This window comes from Bos javanicus, chromosome 20, assembly GCF_032452875.1.
Source record: "Bos javanicus breed banteng chromosome 20, ARS-OSU_banteng_1.0, whole genome shotgun sequence".
Classification (NCBI taxonomy): Eukaryota; Metazoa; Chordata; class Mammalia; order Artiodactyla; family Bovidae; genus Bos; species Bos javanicus.
The window spans coordinates 33,103,525-33,130,531 of NC_083887.1; the positions used below are offsets into that span (position 1 = coordinate 33,103,525).

General features: G+C 38.8%; 1 protein-coding gene across 1 annotated transcript in view; it reads left to right on the plus strand.

The window, feature by feature from the left end:
* PLCXD3 (phosphatidylinositol specific phospholipase C X domain containing 3) overlaps nt 1-14,377 on the plus strand; it is a 200,406-nt gene extending 186,029 nt beyond the window's left edge. The window contains exon 3 of the mRNA XM_061393631.1: nt 7,522-14,377. Within this exon, the coding sequence (XP_061249615.1) occupies nt 7,522-7,675 (154 nt within the window). The 3' untranslated portion in view covers nt 7,676-14,377. The remainder of the gene's footprint in view (nt 1-7,521) is intronic.
* The last annotated feature ends 12,630 nt before the right edge of the window (nt 14,378-27,007 follow it).

Sequence of the window (27,007 nt, forward strand, 5' to 3'; positions counted from 1 at the left end):
TGAGGCTTAGAGTGTTAATCAACTTGCTTATAATTAATGCTGATGCTGAGACTCGAGCAGAAATGCTCTGGCTCTATGTTTAACATTAGGACTATGATTTTATTTATATTTTTATTTATCTTGAAGTGATGTGATTCTCCTGGTAGTCAGTGAGGCCTTGTGAATAAGCAATGTAAATCCACAGTATAAATCCAGAATCTAATGAAAATGAGAGATTAAGAAAAAGAGAGGCATTTAAAAGACAGCACTGCAATATCTGCATAGTCACATTTTTCTATGTGACTATAGGAAACCAAAAGAGACTATTCCATAAATAGATCCTGAAATATTAACATACAGATTCAAAGAGAATTTAGTCATCTCTTCAGGCTGCATAATTTGACTAAGAAATATTTTCATTCATAATATTAGTGAATGCTATTCAAATTTCTGCTAGCAACTTTTTGGTTATAATGGTGGAGCTAATGTGAATTAATGAATGAATGAGTGAATGAGGGCTTTTTAAAATCTCATAGCAATCTGAGAACTTCCTAAGGAAACTTCCTGAGATCTTGAATACTAGTTTCAGTGTCATTAGGCAGTAGACTTACTATGGAATTAATATTAGATTCTTCTTTGCATGAGAAAATCAAAGAACTCTTCTTTGGACGAAATCAAGAACAAACCTGAGAGCATGTAAGAGGAAGCTCTGACTCCACAGGTCAAAGGAGGCCCTAACTATCTCGCCCAAACACCTTCCTGTTCTTCCCCTTCTCCAGTCACCCCTCTAGTGTCCCCACACCATGGCACCTACTCTCTGGTCACCTCATCCTTCTTAATCATGCCATCTCTTTCATACCCATATACTTAAAAAAAAAAAAAAAACACTTTATCAAGGTCTGATAGATAAAATTGGTATACATATTTAATGTATATAACTCAATGAGTTTGGAGATAAGTATGTATACCCATGAAACCATCACCATTAAGGCCATAAACATACCCATCCCCTCTCAAAATTTCCTCCTGCACCCTTTATTATTTTTATTATTGTTTATATATATGTGTGGTAAGAGTACTTAACATAGAATCTACCTTCTTAGCAAATTTTAGGATACAGTACTTATTTGTTAGGAGGGCATTATGCTAAGTGAAATAAGCCAGACACAGAAAGATAAATACTGTATAATCTCATTTCTATGTGGAATCAAAAAATAGTCAGTTTCATAGAAGCAGAGAATAGAATGGTGTTTACCAGGAGCTGGAGAGACGGAGAAATGAAGTAATGATTAAAACGTACAAAGTTTGAGTTACACAAGTAGGTTCTGGTGATCTACTCTACAGTCCATGTTCGACTGCGTGTGCTGTTCCTTTTTCTTGAAATACTTGGCTTCTTTATCTAAAGAGTCTTGACCAAGCTCAACATGTCACCTATTTTGTGATGCATTCCTTAAATTTCTCCCAAGTGAAATAAATTATTTTACCTACATGCTCCCATAGGCTCCTATGCTCATGTCTGTTGTGCCATATTGTATTATCATGATTGGTTCACCTCCACTTTGCTTGTTGGACTTTGAGAAGCTGGGACCAGGATTTCTAGTTCAATATCTGAGTTCAATAAATGTGCTATTTTCCTTTGGGGTTCCAGGGATTGTGGTAGGTACAGAGGATCTATTGATGACTACAATATGATTTTTGTTTTTTGAAAAGGGTGCAAGCACTGCTAGAAATAGGCATGGAAGTGGAAAATCTGAACGCCATGTGCAATGTATAGTTAGAGACTGTGCTTGAGGAGTATAAAGCATCAAGATGAGAGCTCTTCACCCAGATTTGAACTGAAAGGATGGAAATACTGCCTCAGCCAAGTCTTGAAGGGCAAGTGGAAGTTAGACCAGGAAGGGTACTGAAGAAGGAATGGTATTTCATATAGATAGAAGTCTTGAAAAAAAAACTGAGGCATGAAACCACAGGATGTGTTTGGGAGAACACAGAATTTCAGTATTACCAGAGAATAAATTAGCCCAGAGGCTGAAGAGAGGTGTATGTGTGGTGAGTGTGTGAAGGAGGCTGCAGGGACTCACCCTGACTGATTCAAAACTGAGTGTATCTTCTCGATGAGAGGAGACTGCAGTTGTTCATGTAGGAGAATAATGCCCTCAGTTCTAAGAAAGGTTATTGTGACTGCAGTGTAGAAAAGTCGCAGAAGAAGAGTGTGGGGGCAGGGCTACAGCAATGTTTTCTTAGAGAGAGGTGAGAAAGGTTCAAACCCCAAAATGCTCTAAGGAGCTATACCTAGAACACTGTCTCCTGCAGGTACAATGTATCTTTGTTGAATGAATGAATGAAAGTGAAAGGGGCTCAGTCATGATCGATCCTTTGAAATCCCATGGACTATACAGTCCACAGAATTCTCCAGGCCAGAATACTGGAGTGGGTAGCCTTTCCTTTCTCCAGGGGATCTTCCCAACCCAGGGATCGAACCCAGGTCTCCCCCATTGCAGGCAGATTCTTAACCAGGTCAGCCACAAGGGAAGCACAAGAATACTGGAGTGGGTAGCCTATCCCTTCTCCAGTGGATCTTCCTGACCCAGGAATCGAACCCAGGTCTCCTGCATTATAGGCAGATTCTTTACCAAATGAGCCATCAGGGAATTCCAGATAAATGAATGGGTGATTTTAAAACATTAAAGTTTAACCAGTTTGTTTTTTCTTTAATTATTTTCTTAAATTTTATATTGGAGTATAGTTGATTAACACTGTTTTGTTAGTTTCAGGTTACAGCAGCAAAGTGATTCAGTCACACATTTGCATGCTAAGTCTCTTTAGTCATGTCCTGCTCTTTGCTCCCCTATGGACTGTGGCCTGCTGGGCTCCTCTGTCCATGGGATTCTCTGGGCAAGAATACTGCAGTGGGCTGCCATGCCCTCCTCCAGGGGATCTTCCTGACCCGGGGTCAAACCCCTGTCTTTCATATGTCTCCTCATTGGCAGATGGGTTCTTTACCACTAGTGCCACCTGGGAAGCCCTTACAGATACATGCATCTATTCTTTTTCAAATCCTTTTCCCATTTAGATTATTAAGTATTGAGCAGAGTTCCCTGTACTATATAGTAGGTCTTTATTAACCAATTTGTCTTATACAGTGAATATTATTGCTTTGAGACAATATTTTATTACCACCCGAGTAGGCTTTTCAATTTATTTATCTAATATAAGAATTGATTCTCAGGAGGGCAAATAAAACACGTGCTCTTTTTATGTAAAAAGTACAGGAATATACAAACAATATATAAACATATTTAAAGTCTATCTGTGGTATTAAAACTGTTTTGAGAAAGAAAGTGAGGAAGGAAAATATTTTTAAAGGTTCTATGGTGGGAAAAGAATTTTAAAAGTTTAAGAAATGCCACTCTAAATAATTATTGTAACTTCAACAGCATTTGTTTGTTTTAATCTAGAACACTGAGTCTTTTTGTTTAACGTAATTCTACTTAAGTTCATCTGAGTATTTGAGATTCAATTTGGTATTATTGCTTATTTTGTTTTTGGTATCATATTGACTTGAGAAAAGTATATCTGAACAGAAAAAGAAAAATATTCCCATGACTCAGAGAAGTGGCATTTTAAATGTAAAACTCATTTCACCTGAGGACTACAAGCTATTCCAAAATGATATTTCATCAATCCTCAAAGTAATCTATTTTATAGCGAAACAGAGAAGAGCACTCCTAACATCTCTCCATGGGGATAACAATTAGTTATTCTAAATTCAGGCCCAGGAATATCAATCTTAGAGTAGTAGCAGGCATCTGAGTTGCTGTTTTCATGATGGTCATGGTTCTCAGATGGGAATTTTGTTGCTCAAGAACCTTCCATAACCTAGTACCCTAGGGATCTGGCAAACCAATTACTCGGTTAAAGCTAATACAGAATTGGCACCGGCCTCAGTCTCACTCTTCACTACCTCTCACCTCTCAAGGTGAGTGTATCTGCTAAGCAACCATATTCCCAGGAAATGAACTGGTTTGATACTTTTTCCAAAGAGTGTCTGCTTTTTATGAAATACTGAGGTGATACTGTGTTCACAGCAGAGATATGCCATCTGTCCGAGCAAGCCCAGAAGAGAAAGTAATGGAATTCAAACCCGAGTGGCTGCACACACACTGCCATGGCATCTGTCTCTCTGATGAACTTGAATACCCCTGTGTCTGTGCTCTAGGGATCCACAGTTTTTTAATTCAAGATAGAATTCCCTTCAGAAACTGTTGCTATGAAGACCAAATTCCTCCACCTGCCAGTCTATTTTCTGACGGCAATGGGTCCATGCTATCCTCTTTTAGAAGCACTTTTTGGGTTCTCTATCTGTATCTAACAAACAAAGGTAAATGCTGGAAAACATGGATCAGAATTTTTAAGGTACTACCCGCAGGATTAATGTAGTCCAAGGCAGTTATTTCAGTTTTGCCTGGATGGGTCAAGTTTGGCTAGATGTGCTTTATGAGATCTGGATAAAGGCACTGTATTACATTCTGTACTTCAACCTCACAAACCAAAAGGAGCGTGACTTTCTTTTCTTCTGATTTCATGATACAATATGCTCCTGATTTTCATCCTACTTTTATACCTAATTCTCCCTTTTTTAACTGAATCAACTTTTCTGCCCATGTAGCTGATATTCAGATTTTCTCTTCTCGTCCTTCTCTATACAATCTTCCCAGGTAATTTTATCCACTCTCATAGCTCTTTTATTTTTATGTGATAGCCCTTGACCAGCTCTATGTCCTGAATATATTAGACCTGTACTTAATCAATTGAAATCTGAATTCATGTGTCCCAAAGTCACCTCAGAATCAACAGGTCTCGGACTGAACTTCGTACATCCACTGGGAAGCCCTCAGTCCTATCCTTCCAAAATTAGTAGATGATATGCTCACCTGCAAGAATACTGCTAGAAATCTAGGCAGCATTCATGGCCTCTTTCTTCATCTCCATCATATCCAATCCCACACCAGTCAAATGTTGTCCTTTTATCTCCTTGTGTGTGTGTGTGTGTGTGTGTGTGTTCAGTCACTTCAGTCATGTTCAACTCTTTGCAATCCCATGGACTATGGACCACCAGGCTCCTCTGTCCATGGGATGCTCCAGGCAAGAGTACTGGTGTGGGTTTCCATTTCCCCCTGAGATCTTCCTCACCCAGGGGTCAACCCTCAGCTCCTGTGTCTCCTGCATTGGCAGGTGAGTTCTTTACCACTAGTGCCACCTTCTCTCCTTAGTTCCTTTCAAATATATTCATTGTGGCCACTGCAACGTAAGTTCCCATTCTCTCTGGTCTAGATTCCTTCCACAGCTCTCTGGTTGTTAGCTCTGATCCTAGTCTTGCTTTCTTCTCTTCATTTGTTTACACTGAAGGCAAACCACACTCTCTGAATCACAAATCTAAGCATGTAGTTTCCCTGGTTAACAGCTTTAAGTTGATTTAGTCTGAAAACCATCTGTATTCTGGTCCCTTCTTATTTCTCCAGCACTTTGAGGCTTCCTTAAATTTTATAGCTTCTTTGAGATTCTTAATTTCATCACGATCTCTCCACCCACACCTTTGTATCTTTCCTTCTCTCTCCATCCCATCCAGGAATTTGACATTCACATGGACTTCCTCACTCTTTCATTGTTATTGCACTGTCATCTCTAAGACCTCAGTTCATTTATCCCTTTCTCAACCTCCCTTCCTGCCTGCTTAAGTCATAGTGGTTTCTCTTCAATGTGCTATCATAGGATATGGCATCCTTATTAATAGCTGGATCTGTCTGTCCAAATGCCCTAGTCCTAAGCACACCGTACCCCTGTTAATGAATGTAGAAATGCTATTTTCTCTGTCTGAAAATACACCACATCATCCTCCATCCCCCATTCCCACCTTCACCCAGCTAAGTCTTCCTAATCTCTCAACATTCGGGGAATGCTCTTCTGAAAAGTTTTCTCTGATTTTGCAAATGAGGCTAGGTGACTCTCCACTGTGCTCTTGTGGTAATGAATCATCTTTTATAATTAAGTCAGATCACAACACTATTCTGGTCAAGATCTTCCAAAGACTCCCCATTTCACTCAAAGTAACACTCAGAACCCTTGTCATAACCTACAGTGCCATACAGCATCTGCCCCCCCTTTCCTTATTATTCCTCTAACTTCATCTTTTAATGGTCTCCTCTTTCTTTTACCAAGTTTATTCATGCTACCCATTTAAGGCTATGGCAGCAGCTGAAATGTTTTCCCTGGCTATCTACGTGACTAACTCCCTTGTCTCCTTCAAACCCTTGCACAAATATCCCCTTGTCAATGCACCCGTGTGAGCACCCTGTTTTAAGTTGCAATCTGCTCCACTCCTCTCTATCTGCACACTTCAAATCTTCCCTTTTTAGCTGCATTTTAATAGCACTTCTTCCTTCCTATCAAACGGTGTAATTAATTTATGATTATTATTCATTATTTGTCTTTCCTTATTAAACTGTAAGCTCCTCACAGGTGGATATTTTTATCTGCCATGCTTACTCAAGTTTTCCAAGTGCCTTCAGCAGTGTCTGGAATAGAAGAGGTGATCAGTAAATAAGTTTAAAGGATGAGCCCTGATTGTACTATATTAAAATTGTCTTCCTTGCCCATCTGTCCACCACCAAACTATGCACTCTTTAAATGCAGGGAGTTTCACTAGTATGTCCATTTATAATATCTAGCACATTTCCTGAAAATGGTGGGTTTGTAATAAATGTTTGCTAAGTGAATATACTCATCCCTGGCCTCACTAACCCATAGTTCTCCAGGGTTTGCAATCACACCATATCAAACTAGAAAATGAGTGCAAGAATGTGTTTTCTTAGTGGAGAAATTTCACTATAAATTCTCATGGCATCTGAGATCTCCAAAGATGGAGTCCAATATTAATTGATATAGTGACTACAGTCAGCCCTCCATATGCTTGGGTTCCATATCCACAAAAATCGATCCTCGGTTGGTTGAATTCATGAATGCAGAAACCATGGATAAAAAGGACTGACTTTACAACTTCATTTTATGTAAGACACTTGAGCTTTCACAGACTTTGGTATCTGTGGTAATTCCTAGCACAAATCCCTCATGGATTCCAAAGTGTTAGTCTCTTGATCTTGTCCAGCTGTTTGTGATCCCATGGACTATAGCCCACCAGGCTCCTCTGTCCATGGAATTCTCCAGCAAGAATACTGGAGTGGATAGCCATTTCCTCCTCCAGGGGATCTTCCCGAACCAGGGACTGAATCCGCGTCTCCTGCATTGCAGGCAGACTCTTTACCATCTGAGCCACCCTCCAAGGATGACTATATTTCTCCTGCAGAGTCACTTAAGAGGTTAAGAATTTACCATAGTCCATTTCTTTTTTTTTTTCTCCATTATGTATCTGTAATTGGGGCATTTATTTTAGTAAGTTAGAAAACTAAAGGAAGTCCTGGGGATTGCAAGCTTGAAAAATAATATATTTCCTTCTGTAACATCTCTTTTTCTTTCCTTTCTCAGAGCTCTTCCTGCCATGATGCAGTGGGTCCGCACACAGAAGCCAGGAGAGAGTGGCATCAACATTGTCACTGCCGACTTTGTAGAACTTGGTGATTTCATCAGCACTGTCATAAAGCTCAACTATGTCTTTGAAGAAGGGGAAGCCAACACTTGATGGTACTGTTTGGAGTATCAGTGAATAAGAAGGAGAAGATTCACTGTATTAGATGTATTGTCTATAAACACTCTGATCTTCCTATTCCACTGAGTTTCTGAAGGGATAAGGGCTGAAAGTGGGTGGGAAAGGGGGAAACCATTTCTTCAGTGATTATTATCGTACTCTTCATTACTATAAATATTTCATTTCCCATTTGATAAGCAAAACCTACTTCTAGTGTTAGGGATTAAAAAAAGACTAGTAAATTTTGTTTTTCAGAATTAGTCTTTGTAACTTATGGGTGTTTACTTGATTGTGTTTCTGATTTCAACTTAGGGCTCCTACACTTTCCTCCAAATGAAACTTTCTGCTCCCTCTCTCGCTCGCTGTTTTTAATCTGATGCTGTATGGGACTTAAAAGTAATTGAATGCCCAGAATAATGTGTATTACATTGTTGTACTAAAATTTACTTGTTTTGTAGGATTTGGTATAATATTCTGTAGCCTGCAATCTTGCTAACTTTTGGTCATAGATAATATGCATCAAATTGATTTCCCTGCGTCAGTAATACTGGAGGCCATAATCAGTAAATTTTGTGTCATCTAAAAACAATAGTGTTTCACAGTATTTCTATTGAAGGCAGCTATAAATACAGAATAAAAAACTTTTGTGGAAGAACAATTAGTGCCAACTCCATATTGAAAAATGGAGGTGGTGAGGAGATGGATGTCACTTTAATTCAGAAATCTCTTAAATATTGTCTTGAAAATGCCCAGTAAATGAAAAATTATGTGTGTTAAAATCAGAAAACTCTGCTGGACTTGGAGATGATCATACTGAGTAAAATAAGAAAGAGAAGGACAAATAGCATTTGATATCTCTTATATGTGGGATAAAAAAAAGATACAAATGAACTTAAAAAAACAGAAAAAGGCACACAGACTTAGAGATCGAATTTATGGTTACAGGGGGAAGGGTGGGGACAAGAGAGATAGATTGGGAGTTTGGGATTGACATGTACACACCACTATATTTAAAATAAAATGACTTTCCATGAAAAAGTAAATAAAAGTAAAATTATAAAAGAAAAAATTTAAAAAATGGACTCAGAAAACTCTGAAAAGAACACTTACAAAAGTTCTTCTAACAATTAATTTGACTAAAAAAATTAAAATAAGAAAAGAAAGAAAGATTGTGCAAGCTTTCCTACCAAATTAAGATTTCCCAACATGTCATTCTACATCCCAAATTTTGAGGAACATATTCTGAGAAGCTTCAATTTGAGTTTTTTTAAAATTAAAGTTGAGGAAAAAGGAAGGGTCACAGAATGAATGAGAACAATGTCTTTGAAACTATGACTGTGACCTCTCAAGGATCCATGAAGCATCTTCAGGAGATTCTTAAGTATATGTGATCTGAGCAGATTTTGAAAATCACTTTGGGGTTCCGTCCATCTCACCCCAAGGTTAATTTTGAGGCAGAGGCCAAAGTTTCACAGAAAGTTTCTGCCTTCTGCCATGTGATAGTCCACATGTATGAGGAAGAAAAATGCAATACAACTTTAAGCATTGCTTCCCCTTGGTGTCTTTGCAATATTTGACAGCTCCAAATAACCTTAAAAGAGCACAATAACCCTTTCCTATATGCCTCACAGGACTATTTTGAGGCATTTATAAAAATATATAAAATTTGCTGAAATTTGTACAATTCTGAATTATTTTATCTTCATGTTTAGAAATAATCACACCTCAATAGTTTCCTGGGGGGAAACAACATAATCCATGTAAAGTGGGACCATAGAGAAATAAATGCATGCTCTCAGTTTTTAATTAATTTAGACATACAACATGTGGTTTACTCTCTGAGTCTTAGGTAAGGGATTTGATTCCAAGTTTATGTACATTAAAATTATAAATGATCAAGAGTTTATTAGAAGATTATACATACTCATTATCAGAAAATAGTATTTATTAACCACTGAGGGGAAGGGAGAGAAATTGTTTAGATGGAAGAGAACATTTATGGAAAGTACACAGCTGTGTTTTGTTGACCAAGTAGCGTGCATATATACAAGCAACAGATATATTCTCCATTCCAGTTGTGTGTATTTGTATCAATAAACAAAATAAACCAATCTGTACCTACTCCTTGCAAGTGGACAGATACAAATACACACAAACACACACAGTCACTGACAGACACAGTGACAATTCTTCTTTTCAAGTGAAAACTTTGATGATATTAAATACTGTAGTTTTAAGACCAAAACCCTTAACAATGTCTGAAAAAGAGTTGATGAGAACTTTGAAAGTAGAGTAACTGATTATATTCAAATATTTTTGTATGAATAGATAATAGTATCTACAAATATAGTTTTCTTTCCGCTTCCTCTCTCCTTGCAGTTTTATTGTCTTTCTATATCTTTCACCTGCTCTTTATGTGCAATGGAATATGATTCTGTAGCTTCTTGAAATTAATGTCCTGTGAAGTTGTTTTTTGGGCAGGTTTTCTCTGACTATTCATTATTCATCCCTCAGGAGGACCTTTAGCCAAGCAAACTTACAATGACACAAGGATTTAACTTATAAATATATGAGAAAACAGATCTTTCAACATATTAATGAAAATGAGTAAAATATAGAGGTAACTATGTTGTATTTTCTTGAACTTAGATGCTTTCTTATAATATTCGCTTAGATTAGCTTTGTCATATTTGTCATTTGGGTGCTGGAAAAGAACAAACATGCTGAAGCATTAGATTAATTGTGCAGTTTTTCAACTGGAGAAAGCATTTCATTGCAATTAATAATCTGCACATAGAGACCTTGTTTGACAAGAGATATTTCCAAGCCAATGTTTGGTTTCCATGTGGATATACAGTGTATATGTAGCAGGCACTGGGAGTACATGGACTTGCCTTAATTTCTAAAGGAGGGAACAGGTAGATGTGAACCCTGGGTCCTCCAGCTGGAGGGAGAGTTCACTAGAAGGGATTCCTTTGCAAGGAGAATAGAGAGAAGATGCCTTTGGCTGTCTTCTGTCCATTGGCCCTGCTCTGGAACACACTTGGGGAGCAGGCTGTGGGCCTTAATAAAGAGGTGGGGTGAGGACTAGCGGGATGTGATTAGAGTTTACCATCAGCCTAAGCTCCTTTGTCTTAGTTACGCATTGTGTTTCCAGAGCATTTGAGCACAAGGGCTACAAATAAACCCCCAAGTGGTAGGAGATACGTCTTGGTGCACATTTTGTTTTGCTTAGTTCTTAAGACTTTTCCATCACTAGTCCTGCAAGGAAGAAAAAAAAAAAACAAAACAGAAACAAAATCCAACTTTTACCCAATTATAGCAGGAAATCAAAGGGGTGAGTGGCTGATGAGGGAAAATATGCCAGGAGTATCATTTTTTGGTTGCTTTCTTGTCTGTAATTTTGAAGGTTTGAAGGCACAATATGGTGATGACTCCTGCCATTTCATCCTTTATGTCTCCCTTATTACTACACAGTCATATGAATGCAGAGAATGAGGAGGCATCTTTTAAAAGCCTTAGGATACTCTATATGATGACCTCAATATTCACTTTCAGCCATACTAGGAAAACTTACTTTTCATGGAGCACCACCTAACAGTGAATGTATTAGAGCATAAAGTGTTTGGTATGTATGCACCTATGTGTGTACACACATAAACACACACACACACACAGCATGAACATCTCACACATTATTCAAGTGGAAACCACTCTAATCAATCAACCTGATTCTATGGCAGTTTTAACTCTTAAAATCAATATCTCCTACATAAGTAGGCACAAACATAATTCAAATATTTAAATATTTAAGAGGAGAAAAATCACTAGAAAACCAGTGAAAAATAAGACCATCATAAATAAGAAATGCCTAGCAGTGATAGTCTTAACTATGTTGTCAGTAACACTTCAAGCTGGAGAATCAAAGATGAACTTAAAAATAAATCATAAACAAGCAAACACACATCTTCTCTTAATGTCGTTTTAAGTTCTTTGAGGCTCTAAGATGTTTTAGCCAATGTTACCCATTCAGGATCTCCCCTGTTAGGACTCCAGACCGGAAAGTTGGAAGTCTCAGGAAATGTATGTTTTCGTGAGTTTTTCAGTTCTGCAATTTTAATGATCCAGCGACACAAACTTCTGACCTTTGGTTGCTCTCTAGGTCAGAGCTTCACAGGTGGAGTGCTGCTTTCTGAATCGCTAATAGAAAATAATGCATAGTGTCCCTCAAGATATGCTAAACAAGGTTTTTAAAAGTATTTTATGTTATAGCACTTTAGTCTTTTCAACTAGATTTCAGTGACACAATGGTGTAAATGCTGTATTTGCCATAACTTACTGGTGGCTCCTGTGTTACATACGGTTTTAAATAATGCTCTAAATTGTTTGTTTTCCCAATGACAATGATAAAATGTTCTGTGGAATTTGTAAAACGTGTTGATTAAGTCTATTGAAAATTGTGCACTTTTTATTTCATTTGTGATACTCTTTTATAGTTATTAGTTCTAAATGTGTATTTGTATGAGTCAGAAGTATGTGCTTGTATGTGGTGTGTGTGTAAGTGTACTATATCTTGTACAAAATCAAACTTATCCTAAAGAAAAAGGGCACATTATGACCAGCCTTAATTCATTGACATTTTTGTTACTGTTGCAATTTGGGATTAAAATTTAAAAGGAGATTATGTTTTTGTTAAAAATGGCCTTTTTTTTAACCACATGAGGAATGTGCTTTAGTACTTATTTGAGTTCCCACAAGCAAATGATGCAGCCCGTGGGATACCCAATGCTCTTTAAGTTTCAAACATCAATTAACTTATTAACTTCATTACTGTGCAAAGAAACTAAATTCAGACTCACTTCCATCCACAAGACAGCCAGTGCACTTCTAAAGTTTTTCTTCCAAACATGGAACCCATTTTTCATGGAACCCATTTTTAGGGAACCCAAGTTTTCCTTAAAAAAATGTTTCTCCAAACCATTACTTAAAAAAAAAAAAATGAGTCTTCTCAAGCATAATGAACTGCCTTGGCTCTGTGAGAGTCACGAAAGACCCATCAACATTAGGTGGTACCAATGTGATTCCCTTTGCAAAAAAGCAGGAAGCAACACTCCTGAATTTTTGCTATCTGCCTAAGTGCATTCAAATACTAATTTAAGGATCTGCACCGGTGGTCATGTTCAAAGCAAAACTCTGTAATCTTTAGGTCTGGGATCTTGGTACAGGATATTAATCTACCTTCTTTTCTTTTACTCCATCTTCAGTTATGTTTGTCCCATATTTAAGGTTGCTGGATAGAATACTGGACACCCAGTGAAACTCAAATTTCAGATACACATGAATATTTTTAGAATAATATTTCCCAATATTTCATGAGATGTACTTATACTAAAAATTATTCATTGTTTATCTGAAATTCACATTTAATTGGGCATTTCTGCATTTTTTTTCTAATCTTAAATCCCTATGCATCCTGTCTTTTACAGTAGGGCTACCTATAGGGGATAATATCCTACCTCTTTCCACACTCCTGTGTTAAGACAGTTCATGAAAATCAGTAGTCTTAATACCCCTCATGAAGGAAAATATTGGCCCATGCCAAGTCCCAGAAATGTGTTATGAAGGGCCAACTGAAGTACAGGAAGAATAATCAGGCAAGAACTTTCATAAGATCAATGCCACATTCACTTTTCTATTGTGAGATCCAAGTCTCTCTCCCCACAATTAATCCCTATTGTAACATTCCCCAATAATTTGGGACAACCTGAAACATACCCATACATTAAAAATGCCCCTGAAGAAAAGTACTTTCTAATTCATACCAGGACCGCTTTAAAAATTTGTTATCTTTTTCTTTCAGAGAGGTAACAAATGAATCCATTACTCTTCTTATTAACAACTTAGCACAAATGATTTTTATCAGATTAGACCTGGTCATCTATGGAACTGTAGAAATTTGACATAGAAACGAACTCTCTTGACTGCTGGAGGAAGAGAGGAGTGTCCGAGGTGTGGACACAGCTCTGTCTGTGCCTATTCAGGAGATTGGGTGGAAGAGACAGCAGGTGGGAATGTAGTTCCTGACCATGAAGCCGCACCTGCCAGAGAGACTCGTCAAAGCAGATTATCACAACCAACACTTTTTCTAAGGAACTGGAAACCCAACCCATCCCAGAGTAAGAACCATGAGACCTAAGGCCATTTTCTAGACAAATTTGCAAAGCATAAAATGTGTTGGAATTCCTAAAATAGAGTTTTCAAATATTTCTGAATTCAACAGTGACTCCTTGACAGGGTCTGAATGGGGATGGAGTTTCAGGACATTTGGGTAGCTGCCTCCTCTCTTAAAATTTATATAAGTGATAGGAAAATTCAAATCTCTTAATGTAACATTTCCATCTCATGGCCCCTGCTTTCACACATTTCTGTTGATTTACTTCATGTCTAAAGGATGGGAATTTGCAGAGCTGGTGACATTTCCTTCATTAGACACGAGAAATTCACCAGTGGGAGACAGACCTGTGCCTTCTCTTTTTAGGATCTGGTCATTGATACTTTAATAAATGTGATGTAAAGAAAATACATGCCTACAGTTCTGTTTAGCAAATGAAATTTTTTTGATAAGATTGTGTTCTTAATGTTAAAAAAAAGTTTCTTTGTATCCAGTGAAAAGCCTAATAAAGTCCTGATACCAGTTGTCTTAATTTTTTTATTTCATATTCATCAGCACTTTATTACAGCCCCAAAGTGGATCTGTTAAATAAGACATGACTCAGAGCAATAGAAAATGTCATTCTTTTTAAAAAAAATATAAATCACCATATTAGGATTTCCTCTATGAAAGAATATATCCTTCACCAAAAAAGACAATGCTATGATTGCTTCCATTGCATCAAAGTTAGGCATCTTCAAAGTCTGATGCTTTTAGCTTCTGGTATTGCCACAAAAGCCAATATCACTATAGCAATACCATACTGATGAATATCGTATATTAGTACTATAAAACACCATCTTGACACCGTGTATAGGATGTTGGGTGCGGTGTCATATCTGTATCACAAAAACAGTAAAAAACTGAGGTCCCATCCCTTCTTTTTGCTCCCCTCACCTCCAGAACTTCAGATGAAGCAGAGGCTGACCTCATAAAGTAAAGTGAAAGTGTTAGTCACTCAGTCATGTCCAACTCTTTGCAACCCCATAGACTGTAGCCAGCCAGGGTCCTCTGTCCTTGGGATTCTCCAGGCAAGAATACTCGAGTGGATTGCTGTGCCCTCCTCCAGGGGATCTTCCCAACCCAGGGATTGAGCCCAGGTCTCCTGCAGTGCAGGCATATTCTTTACCTTCTGAGCCACTGGGGAAGCAGAGCAGGCCCCAGAAATTAAAGAAGTATGTCCTTTCTACAGGTTAAAGATGTTGGCACTTCCAAGATGAAAGGAGTATGCATATCACTTGGCATTGGAGCAAATATTTCTCTTTTAGTGAAAAGTAATATTGTGGCATGATGGCACCATTTCAACATTGGCTGTCAATATATGGTTCAATGTTTGTCATCACAGTAATAATGGCCTCCCTGGAATTAAGTGGTAGGGGGTGAACTTAAATGTAACTGGGCCTCTTCTACCATGTTCATCTTTCAGTCCTGTGGATAGAAATATTAATATTCCTGGAAACATCTGGCACTTTAGGCAAAGGTGAAACATGGTAAAAACCACATTAAATTCTACAAACTGGGATTTAGTGCCCTTGGTGAGAGGCCCAGGAGGCCGGTGGAGAATGCCAGTGCTAGCAGTTCCAAGCATTCGTTGGCAAAACTGTTCTCCTCCGCTCACACTTTTTCCCTCAGAGGAATGTGGAAGCTTGGCCTCTTGGGGTTTCACTGAGAAATAATGAAGAAAAAAAAATATTTTGCCTCAACACAACTGCTAAGCTGTTATTAAACTGTACTCTTTCATTATGGAAAAATAAAAATGTGCCTGCAGACCCGTTTCTATTTTGGCATGGGGAAAAGGCAGAAAACATTAATTTTGAACCAATAACTCTTTTCTCATTGAACTAAAGGTTATAAATCTTTGATTTCAGCTTTGAAAGTAAGGGGCACATGTTCGCTATTTTTGTATCCTCAGGGGATAGCAGTTATTAAAACATGTTTGAAAACAATGAAATGAAACTATGATGGGTTATGACCCAATTGAAGGGTAGACAAGTGCTCGATCAGGCTGTGCACATGTGGGACACTGTCGAATGGTGATGAGGCATCAAAAAACTAGCAGGCAGTATGCTCCACCTCTTGTATTCCTTGGAGAACTACTGAAAACACTGGGAGAATTTAGAGGAAAATACACTGCATGGTGTTCTCTTCAAACACTAAGACCTCTTACCTTAGCTGTAAAGTCAACTCCAAATCTTTGTGCAGAATATGTGCCCAGGGGAACTTGTGTTATGATTCATCTGTTTAAAAGTAGCTGAGAAAGGGTATGAGAGGGATTACATTTTGAACTTCAACAAACCTCTTGTTAAGTGTTCCCATTCCTCATCCACTTGCAGATATAAGTGGGGTTGCATGAATACATTAACTAAAATTCCACAGGCTCTTCTTTCCACACAAGAGATCCGGTCACACACCCTTTAGGAAGACTGTCTCCTTCCTTACACTTTCCTGCATCCCCAGAAGGTGTTTTCTGTGTGCCAAGCAGAAATCCAGGGCCTCTGGTTACTGGCTGCTGCTATGCTCTGATCGCATGCCCTCTACAGTCTCCAATCATGGCCCTTTCTCCATGTGCTGTGCTGTGCTTAGTCACTCAGTTGTGTCTGACTCTTTGTGACTCCATAGACTGTAGCCCACCAGGCTCCTCTGTCCATGGGACTCTCCAGGAAAGAACGCTGGAGTGGGTTGCCATGCACTCCTCCAGGACATCTCCCCAACCCAGAGATCGAACCCAGGTCTCCCGCATTACCAGCAGATTCTTTACCAGCTGAGCTACCAGGGAAGCCCCCATATCTCCATCAGAACCAACAATCCTCCCAGTGCGCACTGCTTTTCCTGGGCTGAGCATCAGATGTTGGAGAAGACTCTTGAAAGTCCCTTAGATCAAACCATTCAATCCTAAAAGAAATCAATTCTGAATATTCTTTGTTAGGACTGATGTTGAAGCTGAAGTGCCAATAGTCTGGCCACCTGATGTGAAGAACGGACTCATTAGAAAAGACCCTGATGCTGGGAAAGATTGAAAGCAGGAGGAGAAGGGGACAACAGAGGATGAGATGGTTGGATGGCATCACCGACTCAATGGACATGAGTTTGAACAAGTTCCAGGAGTTGGTGATGGACAGGGAATCTGGAGATGGAACTGCATGCTGCAGTTCATGGGGTCGCAAAGAGTCAGACATGACTAAGCGACTGAACTGAACTGAACAGAACAGAGGCCAAGTTCTCAGGTGCTAAAGCAGTGAGTGGTCTGTCGCCAAGCAGAGAGAGATGAGGAAATGCTTCTCTCTTTACGTTACATTCTTGTGTTCCAATAATTCCCCAAGATCAGAGGCAAAGAGCTTATTCAACTCCCTCTCTCTTTCTCTGTCTCCCTACTCCCGCCCCACCCCATGGACTTATGACAGAAATTAATTCCATTGACAGCCACCATACTGTTCTCAAAATCTCTACTCCCCTCTGAGGACCAAGGCATTTGTCCTGGTTAAATTTATCTTCCTGGTTTTTCCTTCTCTCAATAAGTCATCTTATGGTTTTCCTTAGTTCTTATACAAATTGTCCTCTGATAGACCCACTCCCGATTCTGTTATTTAGTCTCATTCTAGGACCCTACATGCACGTGGCCTAAATGACCAGCAGCTCCTGCTTGTAGTCATCTCTGTTAGATGAGCAAATGGCCAAGCTGGGCAGGGGACTTTGTGTACAGATGCCTAGCTTCTCCTTACTGGCGTGCTTCCTTCTCCTGTCCACTCCAGAGAAAACTTATTCCCTCACAATCTAATGAACTAATTCACAATGAAATCTTCATGGGGGTGAAAATAACAGTTGTCAATCTTTTTTACCTTAAAGATGCACTTACAGATAATTGAAACTCCAAAATTGTATGCTAGTGTCCATTATTTGTTTTCATACCTTATTCAAGATTACACATTGTATTTAGTTGCACTGAAGCAGGTTCAGCTACAACAAAAATGCTGATAAATTCTCTTTCCATTTTTTAAAAATTACTTACTTGATTTTTGACTGCACTGGGTCTTCAGTGTTGCTCTGGAGATTTCTCTAGTTGTGAGCAGGGGCTGTTTCTTTGTTTCTGTGCATGGGCTTTTCGTTTTGTGGCTTCTCTTGTTAACAGAGAACAGGTTCTGTGTGCATGGGTTTTGGTAGTCGCAGCACGCCGACTCAGAAGTTGTGGCTCTCAGGCCCTAGGCCATGGGCTGCAGTAGTTGTGGTACATGACTTGATTGCTCTGTAATTTGTGGAATCTTCCCAGACCAGGGATTGAACCTGTGTCTCCTGCACTGGCAGTCAGATTCTTATCCACCGTACCACCAGGGATGTCCTTCTTTACATTTTTATTCTGTCACAAATGTTTTCTAATTTTCCTTGCTATAGCTGCTTAGATTGTTGCTTGCTCAGTCACTAAGTTGTGTCCAACTCTTTGCAATCCCATGAACTGCAGCATGCCAGGCTTCCCTGTCCTTCATTATCTCCCAGAGTTTCTCAAATTTATGTCCATTGAGTTGATGATGCCATCCAATCATCTCATCCTTTGTGGCCCTCTCCTCCTCCTGCCCTCAATCTTTCCCAGAATCAGTCTTTTCCAGTGAGTCAGCTTTTCATATACAGTGGCCAAAGTATTGGAGCTTCAGCATCAGTCCTTCCAATGAATATTAAGGGTTGATTGACTGGTTTGGACTAACTTAATATATGTAGAAGGATTTATAAGAGTGTTTGGCATTCCGGGTGCCCAAAGGACTCTCAAGAGTCTTGTCCAGCACCACAGTTAGAAAGCATCAATTCTTTGGCGCTCAGCCTTCTTTATGGTCCAACTCTCACATCTGTACATGACTACTGGAAAAACCACAGCTTTGACTATATGGACCTTTGTTGGCAAAGTGATGCCTCTGCTTTTTAATACAGTCTAAGTTTGTCATAGTTTTCCTTCCAAGGAGCAAGCATCTTTTAATATTGTGGCTACAGTCACTTTCAGCAGTGATTTTTGAGCCCAAGATAATAAAAGCTGTCACTGTTTCCATTGTTTCCCCATCTATTTGCCATGAAGTGATGGGACCAGATGCCATAATCTTCACTTTTTTTTTTCAATAACATCTTTTTTATATATTTTTTTAATTTTATTTTTTAACTTTACAATATTGTATTGGTTTTGCCATATATCGACATGAATCCTTCACTCTTTTCTTTCACCTTCATCAAGTGTCTCTTTAGTTCCTCTTCACTTTCTGCCATTAGGGTGGTATCATCTGCATATCTGAGGTTGTTGATATTTCTCCTGGCAATCTTGATTCCAGCTTGTGATTCATCCAGCCCAGCATTTCACATAATGTACTCTGCATATAAATTAAATAAGCAGGGTGACAATATACAGCCTTGATGTACACCTTTCCCAATTTTGAACCAGTTCATTGCTCCATGTCTGGTTCTGACTGTTGCTATAGAGAGAGGTAAAGTGGTCTGGTATTCCCATCTCTCGAAGAATTTTCCAGTTTGTTGTGATCCACACAGTCAAAAGCTTTAGCATAGTCAATGAAGCAGAATTAAATGTTTTTCTGGAATTTGCTTGCTTTTTCTATGATCCAAGGAATGTTGGCAATTTGATCTCTGGCTCCTTTGCCTTTTCTAAACCCAGCTTGTACATCTGGAAGTTCTCTGTTCTTGTATTGTTGAAGTTTGGCTTGAAGGATTTTGAGCATTAACTTTCCAGCATGTGAAATGAGTGCAATTGTATCACAGTTAGAACATTCTTTGGCATTTCCCTTTCTTGGGATTGGGATGAAAACCGACCTTTCCCAGCCCTATGGCCATTGCTGAGTTTTCCAAATTTGCTGGCTTATTGAGTGCAGCACTTCAACAGCATCATCTTTTAAGATTTGAAATTGCTCAGCTGGAATTCCATCACCTTTACTAGCTTTGTTCATAGTGATGCTTCCCACTTGACTTGACTTCACACTTCAAGGCCCACTTGACTTCACACTCCAAGATGCCTGCCCATGATTTAAAAGTATATATTTAATTTCTAAATATATGTGATTTTTAAATTATCTTCTATATGAATTTCTCATTTTGATATTAATTTATCATCTAAATGCTTTCTTCTCTGCAATCACCTTCTTTTTTTTTTTTTTTTTTGTCTTTTAACTTTATTGAGGCTTTCAATAGCTAAGTTAAAGATCTCTCTTGGTAATTGTCACATTACACTTGAAAATATGTGTGTTATTTTCAAATAGCTTTTTATATTGATTTCTAACATAATTCCATGGTAATAAGAACAGACTGGATGATTTCAAGATCTTTAGACCATGAAATTTTTGCACCTTGCTTTATGTCCCTGGATATGTTCCAGTGTCTCCAGATTTATAGTCTATGGGCATTTGAATAGAATTTGTATCTTGCTGTTGTGTGAAAATTGTATAAACCTTAATTACATTGAATTGGTTCATACTGCTTTTCAGATCTATTACATTGTTCTACTTTTCTGTCTATCCACTGTATTAATTTTTAAGAGTTTGATATTGAAACTCCAATTAAACATTTTTATTTATCTACTTAAAAAAAAGAAAAATGAAACTCACAAAACAGTGTATTACAGATGGCTTTCATAAGGGAAAGGCCAGTGGTTTTGTGTCTCCCTTCTATGAGATCTCCTTGGGATCCCTAGAGAAATTTCTAGGGCTCCCCTGACCTGCACTTCTCAACCTTTATTGTACACGCAATTACCAGAATCTCAATAAAATGCAGATTCTGAAAAAGGAAGACAAGGATAGGGCCCCAGATTCTAACTTTCAGACAAATTCCCTAATTCTGCTCCTGCTGCTATGACAGGCAGCCCCCTGTGAGTAGCCAGGCTATGGAGCCCAACTTCAGAACACCTGCTAAGCCTTGGCTTTTCCATGAGATTTATTTTGGGGAAGAGTAAATGAACAATTCTTTCATTTTAAACAAACAATTTGGGTAGAGAAATTATTATTAGGAAAGAAGAAAACCAAGCTAGTTAACCTAAAGAGAAAAGTAGTGAAAGTGTTAGTCGCTCAGTCATATATGACTCTTTGTGACCCCATGGACTGTAGCCCACCAGGTTCCTCTGTCCATGGGATTTTCAGGTAAGAATACTGGAATGGGTTGCCATTTCCTTCTCCAGGGGATCTTCCTGACCCAGGGATCAAACCCAGGGATCGAATCTCCTGCATTGCAGGAGGATTCTTTACGGTCTGAGCCCCAAGGGAAGCCCTAAAGCCACCAGTAACTACTTGTAGCCTGCTGCTGCTAAGTTGCTTCAGTCGTGTCAGATTCTGTGCGACCCCATAGATGGCAGCCCACCAGGCTCCTCTGTCCCTGGGATTCTCCAGGCAAGAATACTGGAGTGGGTTGCCATTTCCTTCTCTGGTGGTCTGATGAAGTCAGGTTTATTTATCCATCACAATAAGAAATGAAACATAGATTATCTCACCAAACTAAGGAAAATAGAGAGTTGTTATAGAGTTCTGTGTAAGGGTAGAGTTTAGGTGAAATTTGACCACAAATTTAAGCCTATGTTGATAGGCTGGAAGAAAGGAAAGTCTGTGTCAAGGATCTGGACTGCAAAACAAGCCAGTTTGTTGTTTCCCTTGACCCTTCAAAGTTAAGATAGCTGTGGAAACCTAGGTGCAGAAACCCTGGATCTGAATTTACGCTCCCAGATTGTGAATTGAGGCTGCTTTCCTGTGTCAAAGTGACTTAAATTCTACACACAAGAGTGGGATGTTCCATTCTTACCATTAGAATTTCAAATAGCCATAGTCACTCATAAAGGGGGTTATTATGACACTTTAGAGCTGCAGTGTGTCCTTGGGACAAGTATTTCCTGTTAATTTTGCAGAACTGACTTTACCTATGCCTGTTATTCCAGCCTGAGGAATAGCCAGACAGCTTTTACTTTCTTAGCCCAAGCCATTTTTTCTTTTCACTTTCCCACTGTAAGTGATAGAAATCTAACTCAAGTTAATTTCAGCCAAAAAAAAAAAAAGAAGGGTACTTTTCAAGCTCATTGAAACCAAAAAAATAAGTAGCTTTAGGGATAACTGGATCTAAGCTCTCACAGAATATCATTAGAGCTTGATTTTTTTTTCTCTATCTCTGTTTAACTTGCCTCCGCATTGACTATATTTAAGTAGTTTTTTCACACTGAGGCAAGATAACAAAGGGTGTTTCATTTTCCCAATAATTTCAACTTAAAAAAAATTTTTTTTGAGTCTCATTGGTCTGAGTTGGGTCTGAAGTCACCTTCCCAGTCAAGTGCTACACATGTAAGAATGGATGGAGAATGGGAGAGCGGTGGCTTGCAAGGAAACATGAAGTTCATGACTAGAAGATGTGAGGAGTCAATTACAGATGTCCTTTACAGACATTCACAACACCCTGAAATCATGACCTGTAGGGGGCACTGCTTTCCTTTACTCAAAGGTTGTTCTGGATTGCTTTGACTTCAGTTCTGAATTCCAGAGACAAGAAAGTAAAAATTAATGCTAAGTAGATTTTTAACTTTAATGTTATGGGGTCTTTCTAAAAACATTTTTACAGTAAATAATTTCAAACTTCCAGAAAATTTTCAAAAGTATTGGAGAAAACTTGCACGTATATTTTCCTTTTAGTCATTTGTTAATTAATGTTTTTCAAATTTCTATAAAATAGTATTTTAAAGTATTATTCATATTCCAGAAGCAATTAATATGTCATAACTGAAAACCTTAAACTCTACATCCTTGAAGACATTCATATAATAAAATGCATTCAAAATGCACAATATTCTAAAGCACCACAGGGAATATAAAAATACAACCAATAGCTCATATAAAAAGAGGAGAAAAGAAAATATAAAAACATATAAATGATACATACCTAAGATGTATCTGTGGGAGGGAGTAAGTTATGCTATTTAGTTTGGATAATATGCAGAAATTGTTACTGTGAGGGAAGTGACAGGCAATTCTTCTGAAAAATGTGTTCATCTGGACATCAATTTCCTACCTTGCAAACTGAATCTATTGCTTAATGAAATGTTCTAGACTAACAACTTTTCAGTTCAGTTCAGTTCAGTTGCTCAGTCGTGTCCGACTCTTTGCGACCCCATGAATCTCAGCACGCCAGGCCTCCCTGTCCATCACCAATGCCCAGAGTTCATTCAGACTCACGTCCATTGAGTCGGTGATGCCATCCAGCCATCTCATCCTCTGTCATCCCCTTCTCCTCCTGCCCCCAATCCCTCCCAGCATCAGAGTCTTTTCCAATGAGTCAACTCTTTGCATGAGGTGGCCAAAGTATTGGAGTTTCACCTTTAGCATCATTCCTTCCAAAGAAATCCCAGGGCTGATCTCCTTCAGAATGGACTGGTTGGATCTCCTTGCAGTCCAAGGGACTCTCAAGAGTCTTCTCCAACACCACAGTTCAAAAGCATCAATTCTTCGGCACAGCCTTCTTCACAGTCCAACTCTCACATTCATACATGACCACAGGAAAAACCACAGCCTTGACTAGACGGACTTTTGTTGGCAAAGTAATGTCTCTGCTTTTGAATATGCTATCTAGGTTGGTCATAACTTTCCTTCCAAGGAGTAAGTGTCTTTTAATTTCATGGCTGCAGTCACAATCTGCAGTGATTTTGGAGCCCAAAAAAATAAAGTCTGACACTGTTTCCACTGTTTCCCCATCTATTTCCCATGAAGTGATGGGACCAGATGCCATGATCTTCGTTTTCTGAATGTTGAGTTTTAAGCCAACTTTTTCACTCTCCTCTTTCACTTTCATCAAGAGGCTTTTAAGTTCCTCTTCACTTTCTTCCATAAGGGTGGTGTCACCTGCATATCTGAGGTTATTGATATTTCTCCCGCAACATTGATTCCAGCTTGTGCTTCTTCCAGTCCAGTGTTTCTCATGATGTACTCTGCATATAAGTTAAATAAACTGGGTGACAATATACAGCCTTGACGTACTCCTTTTCCTATTTGGAACCAGTCTGTTCTATGTCCAGTTCTAACTGTTGCTTCCTGACCTGCATACAGATTTCTCAAGAGGCAGGTCAGGTGGTCTGGTATTCCCATCTCTTTCAGAATTTTCCACAGTTTATTGTGATCCACACAGTCAAAGGCTTTGGCATAGTCAATAAAGCAGAAATAGATGTTTTTCTGGAACTCTCTTGCTTTTTCCATGATCCAGCGGATGTTGGCAATTTGATCTCTGGTTCCTCTGCCTTTTTTAAAACCAGCTTGAACATCATGAAGTTCACGGTTCACGTACTTTTAGCAGACTTTTATTTCTTAACGAGATACTGTAGACCTCTAACTAACTGTTAGAGAGAAGAAAGAGGTTCTCTAAACTATATAAATGCTCAGGGAACATGGTAACACTGCTGGTAAGTCGCGTCAGTCATGGCCGACTCTGTGCAACCCCATAGACGGCAGCCCACCAGACTCTGCCGTCCCTGGGATTCTCCAGGCAAGAACACTGGAGTGGGTTGCCTTTTCCTTCTCCAATGCGTGAAAGTGAAAAGTAAAAGTGAAGTCGCTTAGTCGTGTCCGACTCTTCTCGACCCCATGGACTGCAGCCTACAAGGCTCCTCCGTCAATGGGATTCTCCAGGCAAGAGCACTGGAGTGGGGTGCCATTGCCTTCTCCAGTGGTAACACTAGAGACCAAAACCATTCCTATCTGATGTGTGTAACACTGCAACATAGTGTCCTGCGATGCTGCGATGCTTAGGCTCTTATACATTTTTACCTTTAATATGAATAACATTGAAATCATTACATAAAATGATTATTTTTAATTTAGAAATCTAATTGGTATTATAGCCACTTTAAATGATTTCTTCTTACCTCACGCTTCTTTTGATCTTTATGACTACATTGTTGTTTTTTGATAAATGTTGACACTAGGAAAATTAAGCCTGTATTAAATTTTTTGTGTACTAGTGCTTTCTTTATACCATCTTATTTAGTCGTAGTTGTCAAATACCTACCTTGGAGTTTAAGTTTTATTATCTCTACTTTCTTTATTTAAAGAAACCAAGACTTTAATAACTTGCCCAAGTTCACACAAGCTAATAGAGGACTGAACCAGAATGTAGATGCAGGCATTTCTGGATCAAGGACTTGTCAGACCCCTGTAAAGCCCTCTGAATAAAATAATATTAGTGATAAGAAAGATATAAAATAGTTGTGCCATTGCTACTGACTATTTAGCGCCCCTCCCCTGCAATAACAATGGCAGAGAACGTTAGCGCTTCTTGAAGAGTTAGATTAGAGAAAGAAGATCAGGAATGTTTATTGTTGAATACATCATAACTTACGATGCTTATTATGTATGCTTATGGAAACTAACTGGAATTATTTTTTCCACTGCAGCTTCTTGTTTCCACATTCTGTTTTGTTCAGAAACAGTGTTCATAAGCCTTCTTCTGTTATCATTGTTTGACTCACAGGGATCCCTATTAACATGTGGGAGAGGGAAAAACAAGTAATAGGCTTATCTCTCATCCTTGCAATTATTTTCATAGAGATTTTTTTGAAAGATACCATGGCTTGTGTGCTTCATTTAATAACAATTTTTTTTTAAAAAAGTGATCCACATGGATGGATATGGATTCAGTTCATTTTTCCCCCCAGGGGCAAGATTTTATTTAATTTATACATATATCCACTCTTTTTCAGGCTTCGCGGATGGCTCAGTAGGTAAAGAATCTACCTGCACTGAAGGAGATGTAGACAGACACAAATTTGATCCCCAGGTCAGGAAGGTGCCCTGGAGGAGGGCATGGCAACCCACTCCAGTATTCCTACCTGGAGAATCCCAGGGACAGAGGAGCCTGGTGGGCTACAGTCCATAGGGTCGCAAAGTCGAACATGACTGAAGTGACTGAGCATGCCACTCTTTTTTTAAGATTCTTTTCCCACATAGGCCACTACAGAGTATGAGTAAAGTTCCCTGTGCTATTCAGTAGGTTTTTTTATACTTATCTATTTTATATATACTAGTGTGCGTATATCAGTCCCAGTTTCCCAATTTATTCTTCCCCTGTCCCTTATCCTCTGATAACCATCATTTTTTTTCTATATCTGTGACTCCTGTTTTGTAAATAAGTTCATTTACACTGCCCTTTTTTTTAGATTCCACATATAAGGAATATCATATGTTATTTGTCTTTCTGTGTCTGACTTGCTTCACTTATTACCATAGAGATTTAATGGAACAGATCAAAAAAAGAAATTATTAAAAGGCAACTTGGAAGAATAAAGAATCTATGCAAGCAAACATCTTGTTGATGACTGGACATTAATGATTCTTCTCAGCAATTCAGCAATTTGCTTTAAGACCCACCTAAGAAACACCTCCATCCTGTTTTTTAATGCTTAGAATATTTGATTATTTGACAAAATAAACGATGACCTATGCTTTGATTAGAATGTTGAATATGTTTTATTCATGTGTATCAGGAAAGCTTGCAATTTCAGCTCACAAACTTTAGGCTCTAGGACAGATTTCTGTTTGTGCTTACTCAGTCTCATCTGACTCTGTGACCTCAGGGACTATAACCTACCAAGCTCCTCTATCCATGGGATTGTCCCAACAAGAATATTGGAATGGGTTGTCATTTCTTCCTCCAGGGGACCTTCCCAACCCAGGGATCAAACCCTCATCTCCTGCATTGCAAGTGGATTTTTTACTGGTGAGTCACCAGGGAAGCCCTTCTTAGTGAGGAGACTTAAATTAACCAGGGAAGGAGGATTTGGAATATTTGGTGACTATAATTTTAAATGGGAAATTGAGAAGAGTCTCACTGAGAAGGTGGTATCTGAGCAAAGACCACATTTGCTCAAGAGTAAGGCTAGCATGGCAATGTCTGAAGAAAAGTGCAGGGTTTTGCAGACATCTCTTATGCATCCCTGAGATTCTCTTGGCCTCATTCGTGTCTTGTTACAGTTCTGTGGGGACTCGGACTGATTTAACTTCTTTCCTTCTGCCCCAGGGCTTCCTGTTTTCACTACTGCAGACCCTGGGGCACCTAAACCTACACATGTGCCGTTTGAAAAGGTGCTGTGGAATTGCTACCCAAGGGGGTAAATTTCAACTAGT